This window comes from Mya arenaria, chromosome 11 (assembly GCF_026914265.1).
Source record: "Mya arenaria isolate MELC-2E11 chromosome 11, ASM2691426v1".
Taxonomy (NCBI): Eukaryota; Metazoa; Mollusca; class Bivalvia; order Myida; family Myidae; genus Mya; species Mya arenaria.
Genome location: NC_069132.1, coordinates 32659791 through 32677782, shown reverse-complemented (window position 1 = coordinate 32677782; position 17992 = coordinate 32659791). Strand labels below are relative to the sequence as shown.

General features: G+C 34.5%; 1 protein-coding gene across 1 annotated transcript in view; it reads right to left on the bottom strand.

Moving 5' to 3' along the window:
- LOC128207898 (fermitin family homolog 2-like) overlaps positions 1-17992 on the bottom strand; it is a 34370-nt gene that overhangs the window by 3984 nt on the left and 12394 nt on the right. The window contains exons 4-12 of the mRNA XM_052911084.1: positions 17227-17453; positions 13994-14235; positions 13241-13343; positions 4036-4143; positions 3387-3574; positions 2639-2763; positions 1733-1839; positions 1076-1300; positions 432-578 (exon numbers count right to left, since the gene is read on the bottom strand). Coding sequence (XP_052767044.1) covers positions 432-578; positions 1076-1300; positions 1733-1839; positions 2639-2763; positions 3387-3574; positions 4036-4143; positions 13241-13343; positions 13994-14235; positions 17227-17453 — 1472 coding nt within the window. The remainder of the gene's footprint in view (positions 1-431; positions 579-1075; positions 1301-1732; positions 1840-2638; positions 2764-3386; positions 3575-4035; positions 4144-13240; positions 13344-13993; positions 14236-17226; positions 17454-17992) is intronic.

The following is a 17992-nucleotide window of genomic DNA, read 5'->3' as shown; positions in this document are numbered from 1 at the left end:
ATGTATTACTATGTCAAGATAACAAAATCTTTTCTTACACGTGAAAAATATTACTATGTCCAGATAACAAAATACTTTACGTGTGTAAAATATTACTATGAGTGTACCAAACATTGCAAACAAGAAAGTTTGTGTCAATCACACTTATTTTCCATAAGCATTCCTGAACAACCCTTAAGTAAACTGTTATTCTTTGTCAGCTATAGACCTGGAATTAATTATGACATGGGAGGATAACTTTTATCAATTCAATTAAATACTCATAGAATGCATTTATAATTATGTTATTTTGGTGTCAGGCTTCTTTAGATTTAGATTGAACACATAGTAACCAACCAGAAAAAAATTGAACATAAAGGCAACCAATTACTAGCTTTTACATGCCATATATATCTTTAGTTCTATCTTCAGTAATTGATACGCAAACATACCTCTTTCTTACTGCCGTTCATCTTAATAATGAAATAGGAGACGCCAAACTCTGGGAGAGCCTGCCATGCGCGGATATAAGCCAGTTTTGCATCCACCAACCCCATGTCACGCACATTTGTGTGGGCCTCCATTATGCGATGGACAATCTAAAGAAAACATATTGATGAGTACATAATAGATGTACTACTATAATAAAGAGCTCCTTCAGAAATGCCAACACTTGCCTTTTGTTGTTTTTTTCAGTAAAAAAGGGGATAATTCAACAATTATTATAGCCAGATTTATGGGCCTCGCTTAACATATTTGTATTATCTCTGGCAAATTGTTTACTAAGTTTGTTTCAAATATCTTGTTTATCAGTTATGGAAAAGGTTAAATTTTTGCACGCTGACAATGATGTCAATTTAACGAAGCCAAGGCTATGACAATAACAGACGAAAAAAATAATAACCTAAACATACAATGAATAGTGTCTGTGTATGGCCTGTTAGCATTTTGGGAAAGAATTTTATCTGATCAGATAGCAAATAATGACATATTACTACATCATGACATTTCATCCTCATGCAAAACAGATGTTGGTTTTTACTCTCTGTAGAAAGGCTTGGGAATGAACATTCAGATTCATAAGCATTACACCCACCTGTTTTGATTTAACTTTCTTGAAGTGCCTGGGTGACACAAAGTCCTCCGAGTTAATATCCAGCTGGTTTGGTGTGTCTATTTTCTTCTCTGGACTGCTCGTAGTTTTCTGCATACTCAGCAGTTTCTGCAGTGACTGCACCTCGGAGTCGAACGAGGCATCGGCCATTGTCTTTCCTTTTGACACAAGCTTGCAAGCAGCCATCCATTTACAATACTGCTCTTCCTAGAGAATGAGATTAACATGTTGTAGATTGATTTGAGTTTGTGACTTCCTTCATTATCATTTTTTTTTATTATTTATGTTAGATTTACATGAAGGTTTCCTATTTTTATCATGTTATCGCACTAATGGCACCATGAAATTATATATTTTTTGTATATCACTAGTGTAATAATACTTGACATGACATCATTAAGAAATTAAGTCGTTTAGCGCTATAAATCTTTAAAATAGTGTTCATAATATAAATAGAATGTCACAAGAATTTACCAAGGCTTTGCCAGACATCTTATCTTCCCGAATCAGGTACCAGTATATTGAAATGTTTTTACAATGGCTTCAAACATAAATCATAGGTGGTGACATTACTTTGATATTTTCCACAATAAATTACAAATACCCCTAAACAAGCCATCAAACACATGAGGAACCTACATCGTCAAATCTGAGCCAAATCTCCTCCATGCCCTCAGAAGCAGGGATATACAGCTTGATGCCGTATTTCCCGTGATGCAGGTTAACATCTGGATGGGCCTCACATCCTGCAAATATTCATCACAGTTTGGTTCATTACTCAGCATAGATAATCATGCCAATCCAATTTCCGGATTCTTACAGTCCAATCAAATCACTCTGATTCCACTAAATTAGGTCTAAGTTGGTTATGGATTATGGCCCCTCATGTCCATTATGAGGATGCAAGCCGGTATGCACTATCATTTAGTTTAAAACTAACCTATGTTTGTTTAATTATGATGAAAGATGATAGATCATTAAATCACTCTCAAGTCTGTGACCTGGCACCATGATTACGAACAATCTTCAGTCTTAGTCTAAACTCAGACCCAGAAGAATACTTTTATTATATGACAATTAAAAAAAAAATTTGTTTCAAGTATACAGTTTGTGTTGTGTTTTTCTAGAAAGAAATTTACAGTTATTAAATGAAGATTTGCAGTTTTGCCACTACAGTATGAACTCAGATATGAGACTGTTCATAATCATCGCCCCTGAGAAGAAACTTATACATATAAAGGTCTCATCATGACCTCTATCATTCTAGATATAACGCTAAAATCGGATTATGACAGCCCTCGAGAAATACATACTTTGTTTAACATAAGAATATACTGAACCCAAGTTCATTGTTTCGTCCTGGGTTATCATGTGACTAGTACATCTCTCATTATTATTGGTAACTAGATGCTAGTATTTATATCAGCATGTCAATTTCTATCTTACTGTATACCAGTATGCTATCTTTTGATTCTAAGTTTCTAACCAATGTAAAGAATGAAAACTACCAGTTCACATAATCATGCACCCTTTGATTTCCTTTACCTTTGAAGTTGATCCTGTTGATGGGTGTCCCATTTGCATCTTCTTGTGATCTGTAGAAAGCCACATTGGTGTCCCGAAACGTGCACCAGTACCGCTTGTAGCTTTTCAATGTGAACTTCTTAGGTCTGAAATTTTCAAGCGTTATTCATTATTTTGTACATGAAATTTTGATTCAATTTATGTGGGTTAACTACTCAATTATAAAGTGAAATCTACAACACAAAATTATTTGCCTAAAGTTAGTTTAAGGGAAATAAAACAGCTCATAGGGCCTCAAATGTAAAAATCAGAGAATGGAGAAATGCAGCTTATCCATGAGATTGTCCTTATTTCTTGCTACAACTGACGTATTTCTGTTTCAGCACTTTGCAGGGTAAACATGTCAAATACAATGGATTCCTCAAAGACATACCACCTGATTTTTATATGTTTATTGGTTTATGATTTATTTGGTTTATATGAAAGCATTTTTTATATATATAATTACGCATGGCATACGATGTACTCAATAATAATTCATCAATATAATGCTGATCAATGTTTTAGACAGAGAGACTAGAATCTTGTGTACACTTCAAGAACTTGACATAGTCATCATTATGCACATCAACTAAACATCAAAGGGTATTTAATAAAATATCACAACATCCTTACATTAAGAACTTGACATAGTTGGCATTATGCACAGTGACTAAACTTCAAAGTGTTTTACAGCAACAAATACAACAGTAGCAAGTATAGTCCTTACTTCAAGAACTTGACATAGTCAGCCAGCTCAGGGACCTTGGTGATATCACCAGGTGAGGCCAGGGAGCTGCCCTCTAGGGACTCCTGCAGGTTACTGAGGGCGGCATCAATGTCATCACGCCCCTCATCCCGACTTCCATCAATCACATCTGACCCTCCTACTCCGCCTGACTGCAGCTGGATTTGGACCTAAAGAATATATGTATAATCATGTTATGTACATATCTTACACATACCTTAAAACTAACGAAAACAAGTGCATGCAAGCAGTTTCCAGGGCATCACTGATTTTATCCCGAAATAAAACTGACATTTACACTCCTGCTGTCATTTCCTCAATGAAAATTTGATGCAATCATATTCTGATGAACACATCATCTTGGGAACACATGTGTTATGGTTATTTTCTATATATTGATTTCATTTTGTATGTTCATGTACCTTATGTTCAGTGGGGCCATCTTACCAAAGAGGGTACAACAAAATGAAATACAAACTATCAGAAGGTCAAAAAAATTATCTCTCAAGTTTAAGTTACTGGTATACATGATACTATTATCAATTCAAATAAGCAATTGTACGACGTGATCATAGATATCATGGCACCTTATGGGCCACATTTTGTGTACATTAAGTAAACTGTTCTGTACCTGTAGTGCCCCAAACATCATGGCCTCCTCCTCCGTACAGTCAAGCTCCTCGGAGATGATGGACCACTTGGCCTGCTCATAGATCTGGTTGATACGCACTACATCATACTGAAATATATCAATGCAATCTTTTATCATACAAGCCTGGGATAATACTCATCATACGATTCTGGGAATATATTCATGCGTAATTAGGTGGGTTATGTTAGAAATGAACTAGATGTGGGTGTGAGTTGGTCTAGTGGAACAGGTGTCCCACACTAATTGAGACTTGATTCCCTCATGATGCACTTCATAGAGGCCTCTCTTATTGGATCCATAAAACAAGTTTTCTGTGCAAAGAAACCAAATGTATGTAATATAGTCTTCACCTCTCAGTGTTTAATAAAAAATCTTTGAGGTTTAAGTTGATTTTCAGTGCTCCTAAGGGAGACAATCAATACATTTTTTTCAACAAGTCATCTTAAAATTTAAGCCCCTTAGCTTTAGAGAAAGTCACTGCAATCCAATCTGTCAGATGTTGGCATGCATTTCAAATATTTCAGAATTGAGAATATCAGTAGACATCTAAAGATTGGTGTGTGATTTCATATAGCAGTTTTCTACATAAAAAGTGAATCTGACACTCATCCAAATACTGCAGCATACTGATCATAAAAAGCACATTAACTGACTGCCGGAGGTCTATGATATTCAAAAAATAGATATTAATGACACCTGTTTTTTGAAATGCAAACAAATTAGTACTCAGACATTCTATAAATACTTAATATCCATTAAATATCAAAATCATTATGACCACAACTTCATTTGATACAAATTACTACTGAGTACTGTCACATGAAAAAATGTTATTTTTTTAATCATCGAAGTGCCTCCCTAATAACAGAACAAAAATAATAAATGCAATGAATTTTATCAGTATATTTTGAAATTGTGCAACTTTTCATCAGTTTACACAGTTCATAAATCACAGATGAAGGGTATGACAAGTTATATGAGGTTGGAAAATGAAATCAATACAATATGATCATAAAAACCGAGGAAAAATGACTCCCATAATCTCCTACTGGGCCGCAGATATAAAATTACTTGTAATGCCTGCAAATTTAATATTTCAAAACAGACAAACATTCATGAAATATCAGAAAATCATCAGATTACTGGGTTACTCACTTTTTTTCTCATTTTTCAAATAACATTTTTTTGCAAATCACGAGAGAACAATAACATTTTTTTTGCAAATCACGAGAGAACTGCATGTGTACCTCAGGTTTCAGAACAATTTTTTTATTACTGTGGAAGAGGTTTTCTCCACAAACTTTTGCAACAGACAGCCTGTCCAACCAATGGATGCTTTAGCTTGTCCATATTTCTCAGAAGTACAAGGGGCATAACTCAACAAGTATTTGCTCCAGAGTAATGGGAATGGCTACCCATCATTAAAGTCTCATGACAGTCAACATCAAAGTCAACACAAGTTTTAAGTTCCATGTGAATGTTTTCAAGTAACTGCCAATATATTAGTTTTGGTTCAACACTAAAAACACCACCACCAAGACTTGACCCTTTTCCTACGAAAAACAAACAAGCTGAAAGGAGGTGGGGGATAACTCTGGATATGTTAAAAAATGACATAAGCCTTTCTATGTTGATGTTGAAGATCAGAAGATATCCTGTATAATTATTGCCAACAGTAAAATAAGGAAAACAAAAACTGCTTGTTCGATTATAGCACAAGTAACTTCTGACATCTACTACTCAGCTGAATTAAGGCAATATTAACCTCTTTCAAGTAAAATAAATCAAAGGTTGGGACAAAAAGCCTCATCTAAAGCGAGGCTGTGGTGGGCTCTCTTTAAAACGTTATATTTTGTTTATGACTGCAATTTTACGCATTAACACATCTGTATAACAAGATTAATGATAAGTTACTGTTATTATACAATAACAAATATTTAAAATGTGAGTCAGTCAAATATAGTAAACAAGTTATTAACGACCTTATCATAATCTTAAAGTTTCCCATATAAGGATTTAAGTCAAACTTAAGCAAGACGAATATGATATTGAGATAACTTCCGAACACCCACATGTTGGGATTGAATAAAAACATCAAGATTTAATTGCATCTCGCAGCAGGCTTCGAAGTGTTTTTCAAAACGTTCTTTCCTGTCATCGTAATAAATTTAAATGAGATTATGTATATTTCATACAGATAAATTCATCCGGAATCATCAAGCATGAAGAAGCACAGTATGAAAGCAAACATTTATCACTTGCAACACTCTGCCTTCCTTTTATTACTGCGTTAAATTATTTACAATCTGCCTTTAAAAGAGTGGGGAAAAAACGTATTTTACGACGTAGTTTGCATTCCCATGTAGAGCAACATCACAATTGAGCAATATAATACTTATGTCTAATGCATTATTAATATTCATGTATGCACATCATGTGCACAGCATTTCAGACTAAAAGTAGCAAAATCTACACCTTAATCCACTTTTTGTGGATTTTCGTTTCCTCCTGTTACCAAAACCTATACCCGCCCCTGATATGTAATCTATGTCATCAATTGTACAACAAATATGCATGTTGTATCTCTTAGATTGCCAATACATCCTCAAATTGCCATTAACATGTTTTGTCTTGTAGCCAAGTATCGTAATACTCAAATCTTAGTCAATCTATTCCAACACACGACCCACAAAAACCTATTAACACTACATGAGTATACCAACAGCCATCTTGATTAAGGGCAAGGGGCAACTATATTAGCCAGAGTGATGGAACTTGCTACCAAGTTTTGACAATAAAGAAGATTGGGTTAAACAGTATTTATTCATATCATGATAATGCATCAGCATATTACATGTATACTGGAAAAAGGATGTAGAGTTAGCTTACAGATAATAAGGTTAACCATACAACCAACCACTGCCTGATGAGAACTACAGGGCTTTGACAAAATATGTTTGGGGTAAAGGATACATGATACACTAACATTGAGGAAAAAACACATATGTTTTCATGGTGAATTACATAACATAACTAGGCCAAGTATGTATAGTCCCTGACCTACTTAATGAAGGTACAGTATAACTTTCACTGTTATCACAGAGTGAACAAAACTTGATAAGTATCATACAGGCATCAGGGAAGATATATATTATAAATAAAAGATGGGCCTACATAACCCTCATTTGGTTTATTCTCAGTTTTCTTGGCATCACGCCATACATAGCACGGCTGAAACAGAGGATGATCACAAAACTGTGATGGGAAAATAACTCCTCTAGAAATCAGCGAGAATAATGGCTCTATTTTTTTTCAGCACTTATAATGAGAAAAGCAATACAAAGCTGCCAACTCCAGAAAATACATTTTATTTGCTAGATACTGGTAGACAGGTCTTGAAATACAGCTCACCTGTTGATTAATGCCATACCCATGTCTACATCTGATTTTATTATTTCATTTTTATGAGTAATGTTCATTATTGCTACAGTTAGGCCTCAAAAAATGTGTGGTTAGGGGTTACATCTTGTCCAAAAAAACAAGTAGGAAGGCTGTATTTTATTATGGTTTATGTAAGAACTTTATTGCCATAATTGGGTGATGGCATTAATGTTATATCAGTATATCAGTAATTATCAGTAGAAGCTTTTCAAACTAAATGTTAAAATACAATAACATTTTTTTTTAACCACTGGACTTTAAAAACGGTAGGGTTGGCACCTATTTCGTAGGTAAGGTCGAGGGACCATAATCAGAGGTGTTTTTGTAAGGTCTAATGTAAGAAATGAGAAATCTCGGGAATTCATTATAATTAACAAATACTGCATAATTAGTATGCATGATGTTACCTGTTATATGTCACAAAGAAGACATTAGATCGAAAATCATCCTTGAACTCCTGATGACATGCATTTAAGGACAATTACATTATCAATAAATGCAACGCTTAATTAATTGGTCAGTAATAGATATGACCATTAAATAGAGGAGGGTTTAATCATCTCATGGTACTTTTGCCTTATTGAAAGTCACAACATCGTCATACCAATTACATGAACTAGGTACCACCCTTTGCTGACTAACCAATATTTGTATAATTGCATCTCCCCGTGTAAAACTTATAACATCACATCTTCAAGTGTTGTTCTACATTTTGAGCTGTTTTTCATATAACTTGATGTTTCTCTTATCTTCATCAAAGTTAGACCAATATAATTGCAAGTTTGCAAGTAGTTCATCATATTTTTTGTTTAATTAACTGTGTACTGAATGTGCAAAAGCTTGGAGCAATTGAGAGATTTTTGTGATGATAATTGGAAAATGATGTTCGAAATGACAAAAAATACTCAGCATATAATTATCTAATTTGCATCAAGAAAACATCCCACTCTTGCGCACAGTGGTCAGAAATTGGCTCATGGTGAGCACTATTTGATAAGCATATAGAAAGCTGAATGTTCTACCTTCTGTACCCTGTGCGTATGAGTGATCCTGCCTTTTTAATTAATATTAAGGTTGATGTGTTAATAACTATTCTGTTGAAATAATAGTATTACTTAATAACATTCCGATCTCTCACAATGTAATCTCACACTTTTTTCTTGGTAAAATCACTGTTATACCAAATAAAGGTCATTCTTGTTGTTCAAAAATTTAAAAATGCAGCAATTATGACAAGCGTATGCGTAAGTGCAAACACTCATTTATTTTCCAATTAACAAACCAAGGGGCATAATTCCAAAGAATATTCTGCCAGAGTGATCAGACAACAATGTACATGCCTCAACATATTGTCATAATGTGTAGCAAGTTCCGCACCAGTTCCTCAGTTATGGACGAATATCAAATTTGCAAAGTAACAAGTATAATTTCAGAATTGATGCTGACTCAAAGGGATATAAAAAAAAACCACAATTTTTTATCTTCAAAAAAACAGATCAAACCAGCCAACAATGCCTTCAAAGCCAGTGTTATTTTACTAAATCATTCAGCAACAGCTGTTAGAAAACCTCGGAATTCACATATACTGAAATCGTGACATTATCTATCTCTCTTATTTGCATTGGGTGCAGTTGGGCATTATCTTGTATCTACAAGTGCTTTAACAATGCGCATAAAATGCTGATTTTGCTTTTTTTCACAAAAAATACTGTTTTGTAAAATAAATGATGTAATACTACGTTTTCTTATTTTAACCAATATTTCTGGTTAAAAGGGTTAATTGTATGCAAAACAGCTGGACGGTGGTCAAATAAGGTCAATTAATTGAAACATCAGAGAGAGCGAAAACACTTTTACATATAGAGGTGTACATGTGGACTACTTTTCGTGCGGTCATCATCCAGGTATTTGTACACTGTATATGTTTCGAAAGATGTGTACAATAACCCAAGAAAATAAATAAATGTGAGAATTAGCGAACCGAAAAACACAAGTAATAAGTCAAATCCTGCAAATAACTTTTGAACTCAAATGCAATTTTAAATGTATAGCCATAATTATAGACAAGTCCATGTACATTTGTTGTTTGCAGACATTTGTTGGCCAATGACAATCGAGGATTTACCGTATTTACGGTAGCTCCATATCATGTAGAGCAGATGTGACCATGAATACTAATGTTTCTTATACGTAGAGAGTATTTTGTCGGTCAACATGATATGGTACAGTTGTCTATTTTTCATAGATCTGCCCTCTGCACATGCAGTTACTCTGATCAACAGATAAGGGTGCCAGTTGTCTGAAAGCAGTTGAGGCTTACATCATGAAACCTAATTTGAAATAGATGTGTAATCAGCTATCAAATCATACTGACAACTACAAAGTGTATATCTTAAAAAAAATTATTTGACAATATTTAAATACAAATTCTCATCTACGTTCCTTCCTTTGATATGCTCTTTATAATTTACAAACAATCAAGCAAATTCAATACCAAAATGAGCAACAATCAATCAAGAAAATTCAATACCAAAATGAGCAATCATTTGATGATCGTTATAAAAAAAATATCAAAAAGGAAATCCTAGTAAAGTTCTGTACGATGCAAATGTACCATAAATGTTTATGTTTCGATACCTTTCCGTTTTAGTTGCTTTTATAAACATATTCAGAACAGAGACAATTTACCATCACCCAACACTAATTTAATGAAAATAACGTATGGACGGTTAAACTTTCGCGTCAAAATACCATGTGACTACACAAAGGGGTGAAGCTAGTCGCTCAAGAAGGGCGAACACCAAATAAGTTACGAGTTCATTTTTTATCTATAGCAAATGGTGCGAGCTTTCTCGGCCTGTGGCCTCTCTATAATCACTCCATTTTCTGTAGATCGCAAAAATGAACTCTACGTAAAATTTCTTTATATAGTTTACATCCTCTCTTTATTATAACATGGACACTCCCTTAGTTATTAAATAGATACACAAATAACCAATAGCACAGGAAGTGGATGCCAATGTTCACCTATATTTCTCAGTTGACCGAGGGGGTCTCAATTCAAAATTGTTAGCAGAGGATCAACCCTGAGCTCCAAATAAACATGGTCATGTCTTACAGAGACACACAATCTTTCGTTCCACAGTAAAGATGATATTCTTTGAAGTACCTTAAAATTTTCAAGACTGAATTTAAATCACATTAGCCTAAGATCACGGCATTTAGCCACCTAATTCGGTGGACCTACCTGTCACTCTTATCTTAATTATTTAGAGTTCAAAAGCAAATTTGAAAGAATTGGGCTCTGATTTGAATTCTAACAGATAAGCTCATTATTAAAGTTTAGCTGCAAATTACGGAAACTTCGGAAACATCATCGTAAAGATATCTTTCAACTATAAAATTCATCATTCTCCTTCACAGACTTAACATTATTGAATAAGTTACTTGAAGACCAATCTTAAAAAAGCTTAATATTTTCCATAGTCATTACATTGGAAAGTGAAGTCGAATGTGCCTCAAAGTTTAAAAGCTGAACTTTTTCTGTATGCGTGTAGGAAGTTAATAAATAATGTTATTATCATAAAAAGTCAGATGAAAGTATAAGATGATACTGCAATTGATACTTCAACTGATTTTCTTCGTATCAAAGAAGTTATTGAAATTTATCCTAAATTACAAAAATTGTGCAGATAGGAAGTATTTCAAATAGAGAGTCATTGTTCTTTAAGTACCGAAACTGACGTACAATATAAACACTCGTTTCCTTTTGAGGGCATACTTGATCTGCGGAAATGTGAGGTAGAGGAATTTGTATTAGGCTTGTAAAGATAACACTCGATAAAGTACTTGGAAATCATCTATATTGAAAAACATTTCAATTTCCTTGTGGATGTCAATGACATAAAATATTTTTTACGTGTTTACTACAACCATAATCAAAACAAAACACAAGGATTTGTTATCTTTTGTTTTCTATTATCAACAAAGGTGATAACTCTATTTATATTTCTGCTTGATCAAAAGGATAAATAATAAACCAAAGATAACTTCAAACTCAAGACAACAGCTTGGTTGAAAAGGTTTGCGACCCACCACCCCTCCCCTGCCCCCATGATCCACCAGTGAACTAAAGTTATCATTGTAATAAAAGCATAACCTGCTCCTGTATCCCACAAAAAAATCATTATAATTTATTAGGTTATATGTACTAAAATTCTCGTAACACTACAATAACTCACACCAAACACTTTAACCTATATATTAATAATATATACTATGATAAGATCGCTAAGATGAAAAGACAAAACACTGTTTTGATCATGTGATGCAAGATTTAACATCTTTTCACATTTTGACCGGAGTACATCTATTTTAACGTAATTAATATAAGATCAATGAAACTTATCCTGTATGGAAAAGAGAAGTACCCTCTCAACCCCAAACAGTACACTGAGTACAGTGGCAGTGACCACATAAAAAAGGAAACAGGCACTATAACATCATCCCTGTATCTGCAGCAATCCCAGACAATCAACATAACAGGCCTCTGAGTAACATTCCAGAGACTGTAAAAACTACTTTTCAAACTTCATTGAAAGATTTACACTGAATGAACAGAACATTAAGCAACTTCCCAGCGTGTAGCCCCCCTACCCCCTAGCCAACTGAATACTCCTTCATTTTTCTACCAGAATCATGCATCACTCCCAAATAAACTATTTTGCTGTGAGTCTGAGTACTGAATAATGCCAAATTTAGCGCTTCGGCCTACCACTTACCACCCACACTCCTTAAAAAGCCCCTCGATACCACATACCAGAAATGGGGTTCAGCCACACTATTAGCTTAAGTATGTTAGGAAAATGAACATAAGCATATTCGTGGAAACAAAACCACCACACACTAAAGGAAGCTTTAACACGCAGAACCCTTAAAATGAATATTGTTCACTGGCAAATATATTTTAATGCATTCAATTCAGTTTTAGAAAGTAATATGCTATTGGTGTTTTTTGTAACTATTTGTATATCATTACTTTCAGCATCATTTGCCTCACAACAACCAATAACCTTCTGATGAGATTACAGCAAGTGCCTGAGTCATCTTCATAGTACGCAACTAACAAACAAAACAGATTGTTGACAATATACCAACCACATAGCTGGCACTATTTCAATATCTGTCATACAGGAATAGCTTGGAAAACTCATTACAACATCGCTGTTGGATCATAGATCATGCTTGAAAAATGGAGAACGAGGATTTGGATTTTGGTTACTATTTGTCTGACATTCTCATTTCCTAACGGATGAGTCTGTCAAATAGTGGCTAACTCATTGCCAGTCAGCACAACATAAAGTAATGAAGAATTTCTGACAAAGAGATTTACAGATCTGATATAAGGGTATTACGGCTGTTGATAATAACATTTTCCATCACAATCATAGAGATAACGACTGCCATTCACTTGATATTTTCGAAATGCCGCTTGGAATAACCTAATCCTATAGGATTTTAAAACCTTGTGTTTCTAATATTCGCTGAAATACTAACCCTTTTTAGGTTGAAAACCCCTAGTGTCATGTTAATTTTGAATTGAGAACAGTGTTCTTGAACAATGTGTTTCTTGTTTGAGGGTTTGGGTCTAGCATTGAATGCAGCAGATTAATAAGGAAAATATCGCCCTTGTAGTGCATCAACACTCAACAGATTCTTTGTACTACTAACATTGTCAACATACCTTAGGGCTGAGGTCGTAGAAGTTGTAGAATTTGAATTTCAGAAGGCAGAAGTCCCCGTCCCTTACACCTTGCTCCATCAACGATCGGGAAGAATCGAGCCATCTGAATTAGAACAATATTTACATTTTTAGATTTAGGTGGTTAAATTGGTAAGAATAAGCATTGCATCTATTATCTATTCTGTATAGTTTATACTCTTCTTTAGCTGGATTGTGATGAAAGCTGAATGCCTATGGAATCAAGTCTAAGTCCATTTCCTGGGTAGAAATAAGTACTGGTGTTCATTAGGAGATGCCATAAGCAAGCTCCCTTTGTGTGGATCAAACACAAAACCTCTTGGGAGAGAGGTGGACACTTATTACACTAAACCACCCGCCCTCAAACTTTCTTCTACTGCATAACATTACTGAACAAAATAACTATACGATAACTAGAAAGAACACATAGTTGACAAAATCAATTGTTTTATTGCGGAACACTCTTACCTAAATTTTAATCATTATAACAAATCTTGTTGACAATGTGCACAACGGTTTTTTATGAGCATTCTTAATTCAGTAGTCAATATCCGTACAATCTTGCAAAACTTTATAGAGAAGGGCTTGTTGAAAAATGCATGTTTTTTTCTTCAAATATACAGACAAGTTCTAGAGACAATTAACATTATAATGAAAAGATGTCCAAATTCCACAAGTGTACTATAGAATTCGGATCATCACTTTTAATCTATTACAAACTACTATATGACTCACGCATAATTTATTCTTGCTTTCTCAATAAAACTCTTCGGTCGGACAAGATACTGTAGGGCGTCCTTCGTCGATACCGGGGGACTGTGTGCGAGGGCAGATTCCATCGCACTCTCAAAGGAAAGGCTGTACATAGATCCGGGCGAGAGGGTACCATTCATCATACTCAGGTTGCCGTTTGGGGACAGTGTGTTGTACGGACTCCCGGGCGTCCCGGGGGTACCCGGCATGTGTTGCAGTGTGTTCTAGAAAAATAAAATGATAATGTAAATTATCAGGTATATTCTCATTAGAATAATCATTCTACAGTCGTGAATCAACAAATTGGTAAAAAATAAAGACTAACTAAATTGTATGGATCAACAAACCATATTTAAAATATTACTAAAGATGGCAGTCATTCCAGCAAACTGCCTTAAGCCTTCAGAACTTCAATTTCTCCCAGTCTCCAAGGTAGGCATTAACACTTTTTGAAAGAAAAACATGGACCTAGTGGGGATTGTAAGTAATTTTTGTTTCTGAGCATCAGAGGAGAGCCTGTTGGAAAGAAACAGACATAATAAATCATTATTTATAAATACATCTCATCAACGTCAAAATTCAAATCAAATGGACCATGTTTAACTTTTAAACAAAACCGATTTCCCATGCCAACATTTGAAATCAATAATATAAAACAATGTTTCAAAGCTCACTTAGACTAGACCTCAGACAATTCTCAATTATATTTGGTAAGATTATTAATCAGAAGCAAAAAAACACACTATTTGATTCATGGACCATATAATTCTGTCAAGTGCCAACAAGACCAGCCGCTTTCAGCTGTTAGTAGTTACAAAAACAATGGCTGCTGTCAGATAGAGCACCATTCACATCAGTCAACAGGCCCTCTGGTCTTCTTCTCTTGCCGGTACAAAGTTCCTTGCTTTTTTTTCATCTACCGATATGTGGTGCCAGCCTAAACAATAGTTCAGTCTGTCACGTTAGCTAACACGTGCAGTTTGTTCCCGACTTGCAGGGATACGAAGCAAAACGGTTTGATAACGTGAGCTACTGTTAGCCTTAAGCAAATGAAAAGCTGTTAAATGTAATTCTTTTAGAGGTTTGCCTGAAATAAGATATTTGGATGGACGGACAGACGGACATGACTAAGAATGGATGCATTGAAATGCACATTATGACAATGGTAAATCTTTACGTGTTGTAAATCAGGTATAATGCAAATTACAACTGTTTGACAGCATATTTATCATAGGTATTTAATATTTGTTCATATTTCAATGAAAAAAGAACGTTTTATAAATGTTGGTCAAATACATTTTGAAGATACATTTGTATGTGGGACCAACACAAAACTTTTACAAGAAATCAACAACCAAAGTTCTAGTAATTCTATAAACACATGAATGTTATCCTAAAACTAAATGTGCATCTTCTCATGGCAAGGGTGAGTCCAGGATTTGGCATAAGAGGGAATGCAACTTTGAATGTGCGCCCCCTACCTTAGAACTGAAAAAAAATATATGGTAAAAATGTGGTAAGGGGTATAAGGGTGCTCCTCATTTTAGCCTTAAATGGTGTATTCCTTTAATATTTTTTCAATAAGACATTTTCAAGGGGGCGCTTGCGCCAGGTGTGCCCCATTCTTTCCCAAAATTCTGCTAGTGCATGGTCAATACAATATCTACACGTATGTTTACAAAGTATTTTAAAAAGTATTAGTAAAAAAAAATGCATGGCAACATATTCAATCAGAAAGAATAATGGACTGAAAAAGTAAAACATCTGCTTAAATTCTCTGTCAAAAAAGATGCATAAAATATTATATACAACATTCACATAGAAAAACTTTATTCAATATCAATAAAGACTATAAAGACATTGAAAATGATAAACACATAAATGTGAAGAATAACATTGTTGTGGAATTAACTATGTGAATTGGTGATGGACAACACAAAACTGAACACCAGTGGTATGACAACAATGAATTAGCTGAAGCTAGGATAGGATGAATATTTACATGTAGGGTTTCAGAAATCAAGATGTCTAGATTCATATATGTAAATCACATAAGATTGGATCTATAGAACATAGGAAGTCTCTGCTAGCCTGAAAACAGTTTTATTTTGATGAGGTCTTGACTTTCAGGCCTAAATTTCAATTTGCGAATGAAATTCATTTTCTTTCAGTGTGAAGATCTTCCTGATATACACACCCAGAGGTCAATAAATAGGGCTTTAGCCAGGTTTTGAAAACTGCAGGGTGCTGCTGAAAATAGGCATGGCGCCAAGGGTGAAAAGGCAAGTAATTGGGCTGTGAAAATCTAAGATATACATTGAATTTTTTAGAAATAGTGTTACTTGAATCTTACACTAGTTATTTAAACAAAACGAAAGAAACATTTTATCATCTTAAGCAAAAAATGTTGTGAAGGCAGGAGGGTGTACATGATGGTCCCCGTTATGACAGAGGGGGTGCAGCACCATTCTAAAACACTTTAGCTAAAACCCAGAATAAATATTCATAAAAAATGTTGTATTTTTGTAAGTTTTTGTGAGCCCATCCTAGCTGAGCTATGGGACAAGGAAGAGGGAGTTGACAACATAACAGAAATACTCACATAGTCAGAAAAGTACCCAGAGCCAGAGTAAATCTATGATGAACAATCAACAATGATATAGTAACATGTGAAAGATTCACCATGAATGATACACATATTTATGAAATTAATAACAGTAAGTGTTTTTCTCGGACAGACTGATGGAACATGCTACACGTAAACAGACTGTATTTATTAGAATGCTTGCCTACACTGATCACTATCCAGCGCTGTACAATCTGATCCTATGCAAAAAGACAGAAGTATAAGCACCAACTAGGTATTTCAATTCAGCTCATTGCATAGGAACACTGCATCTTTCTGGACATTCTGAGGGCAGCACTTAACCTTTCATGCTCTTTTTCTATTGGTTATATATTACTATTTTTCAAAGGATAGTGCTATTTTGATCGAGATATTCGCATAAATATATAATGCTCCTTCTATGATCCACTTTACAAAAGAGTGACGCTATGCAACTTTGCCAAAATTTCATTGATATATCTTGAACTGTTTCTAAGCTTTGTCAAGAAAGAAGGAACGTTTTTACATGATAACGCCAACAGAGTTTACAGAGCTCTCAACATAATTACGTTTAAAGCTATCTTTTAATAAGCTTTATAAATATACTTACTGAAGGCGAAGGACCCATAGGACTTCTGTTATATGGACTCGTTCTGTCTAGGCTGTTATTTGAATTATGTAGAATACTTCCATTACCATTCACACTTAGGTTATGCTCATCATACTTGTCTTTTTTCTTCTTTTTATCCTTCTGATTTAACTTTTCTTTAATGTTCTTTTTTAGATCGTCTTTGTCCATTTTTTTCATGAGTGAAAGTTCTTCTGGGTGCCGGATTCCTGAAAAAAGGATAAAAGTTTATATCATGAATGCTGTAATTATATATCGCTGTAGGTAAAAGAAATCATAGCATATATTCTTATTTTCTCACAAGTCTGGGGGCCGTTGTTTCATTAAAAGTTGTAAGAACCAATATCGCAATTTGTATCGCAGTTTTTACGAGTTTTTCTCGTAAATGGGTTTCATTAAAGTGTCGTAGAAAAAGAATAATTACTATTATGGGTAACTCTATGCTTGCTATGATTTGCTCATTACTCGCAAACATGGCTACCAATGCCATATACTGCATCCTTTGTGGTCTATAAGTATTATCGTAACCTTCCATGTTACGATATCGTAAAAGCTACGATAAAGTTTCTCAATGACAGGCCCTGATTCAGTAACATATCTTAATTAGTGGCAAACCTTACCCTAAGAGTTCTCAGGGACACTCAGAATCTATGCAATAAACATCTTTACAGTAATGCCCAAAACAGACACACCCAGAATTTATGATATTAAGTCTTACAATCTGTATTGAAACAGTGGCCAAGATCTT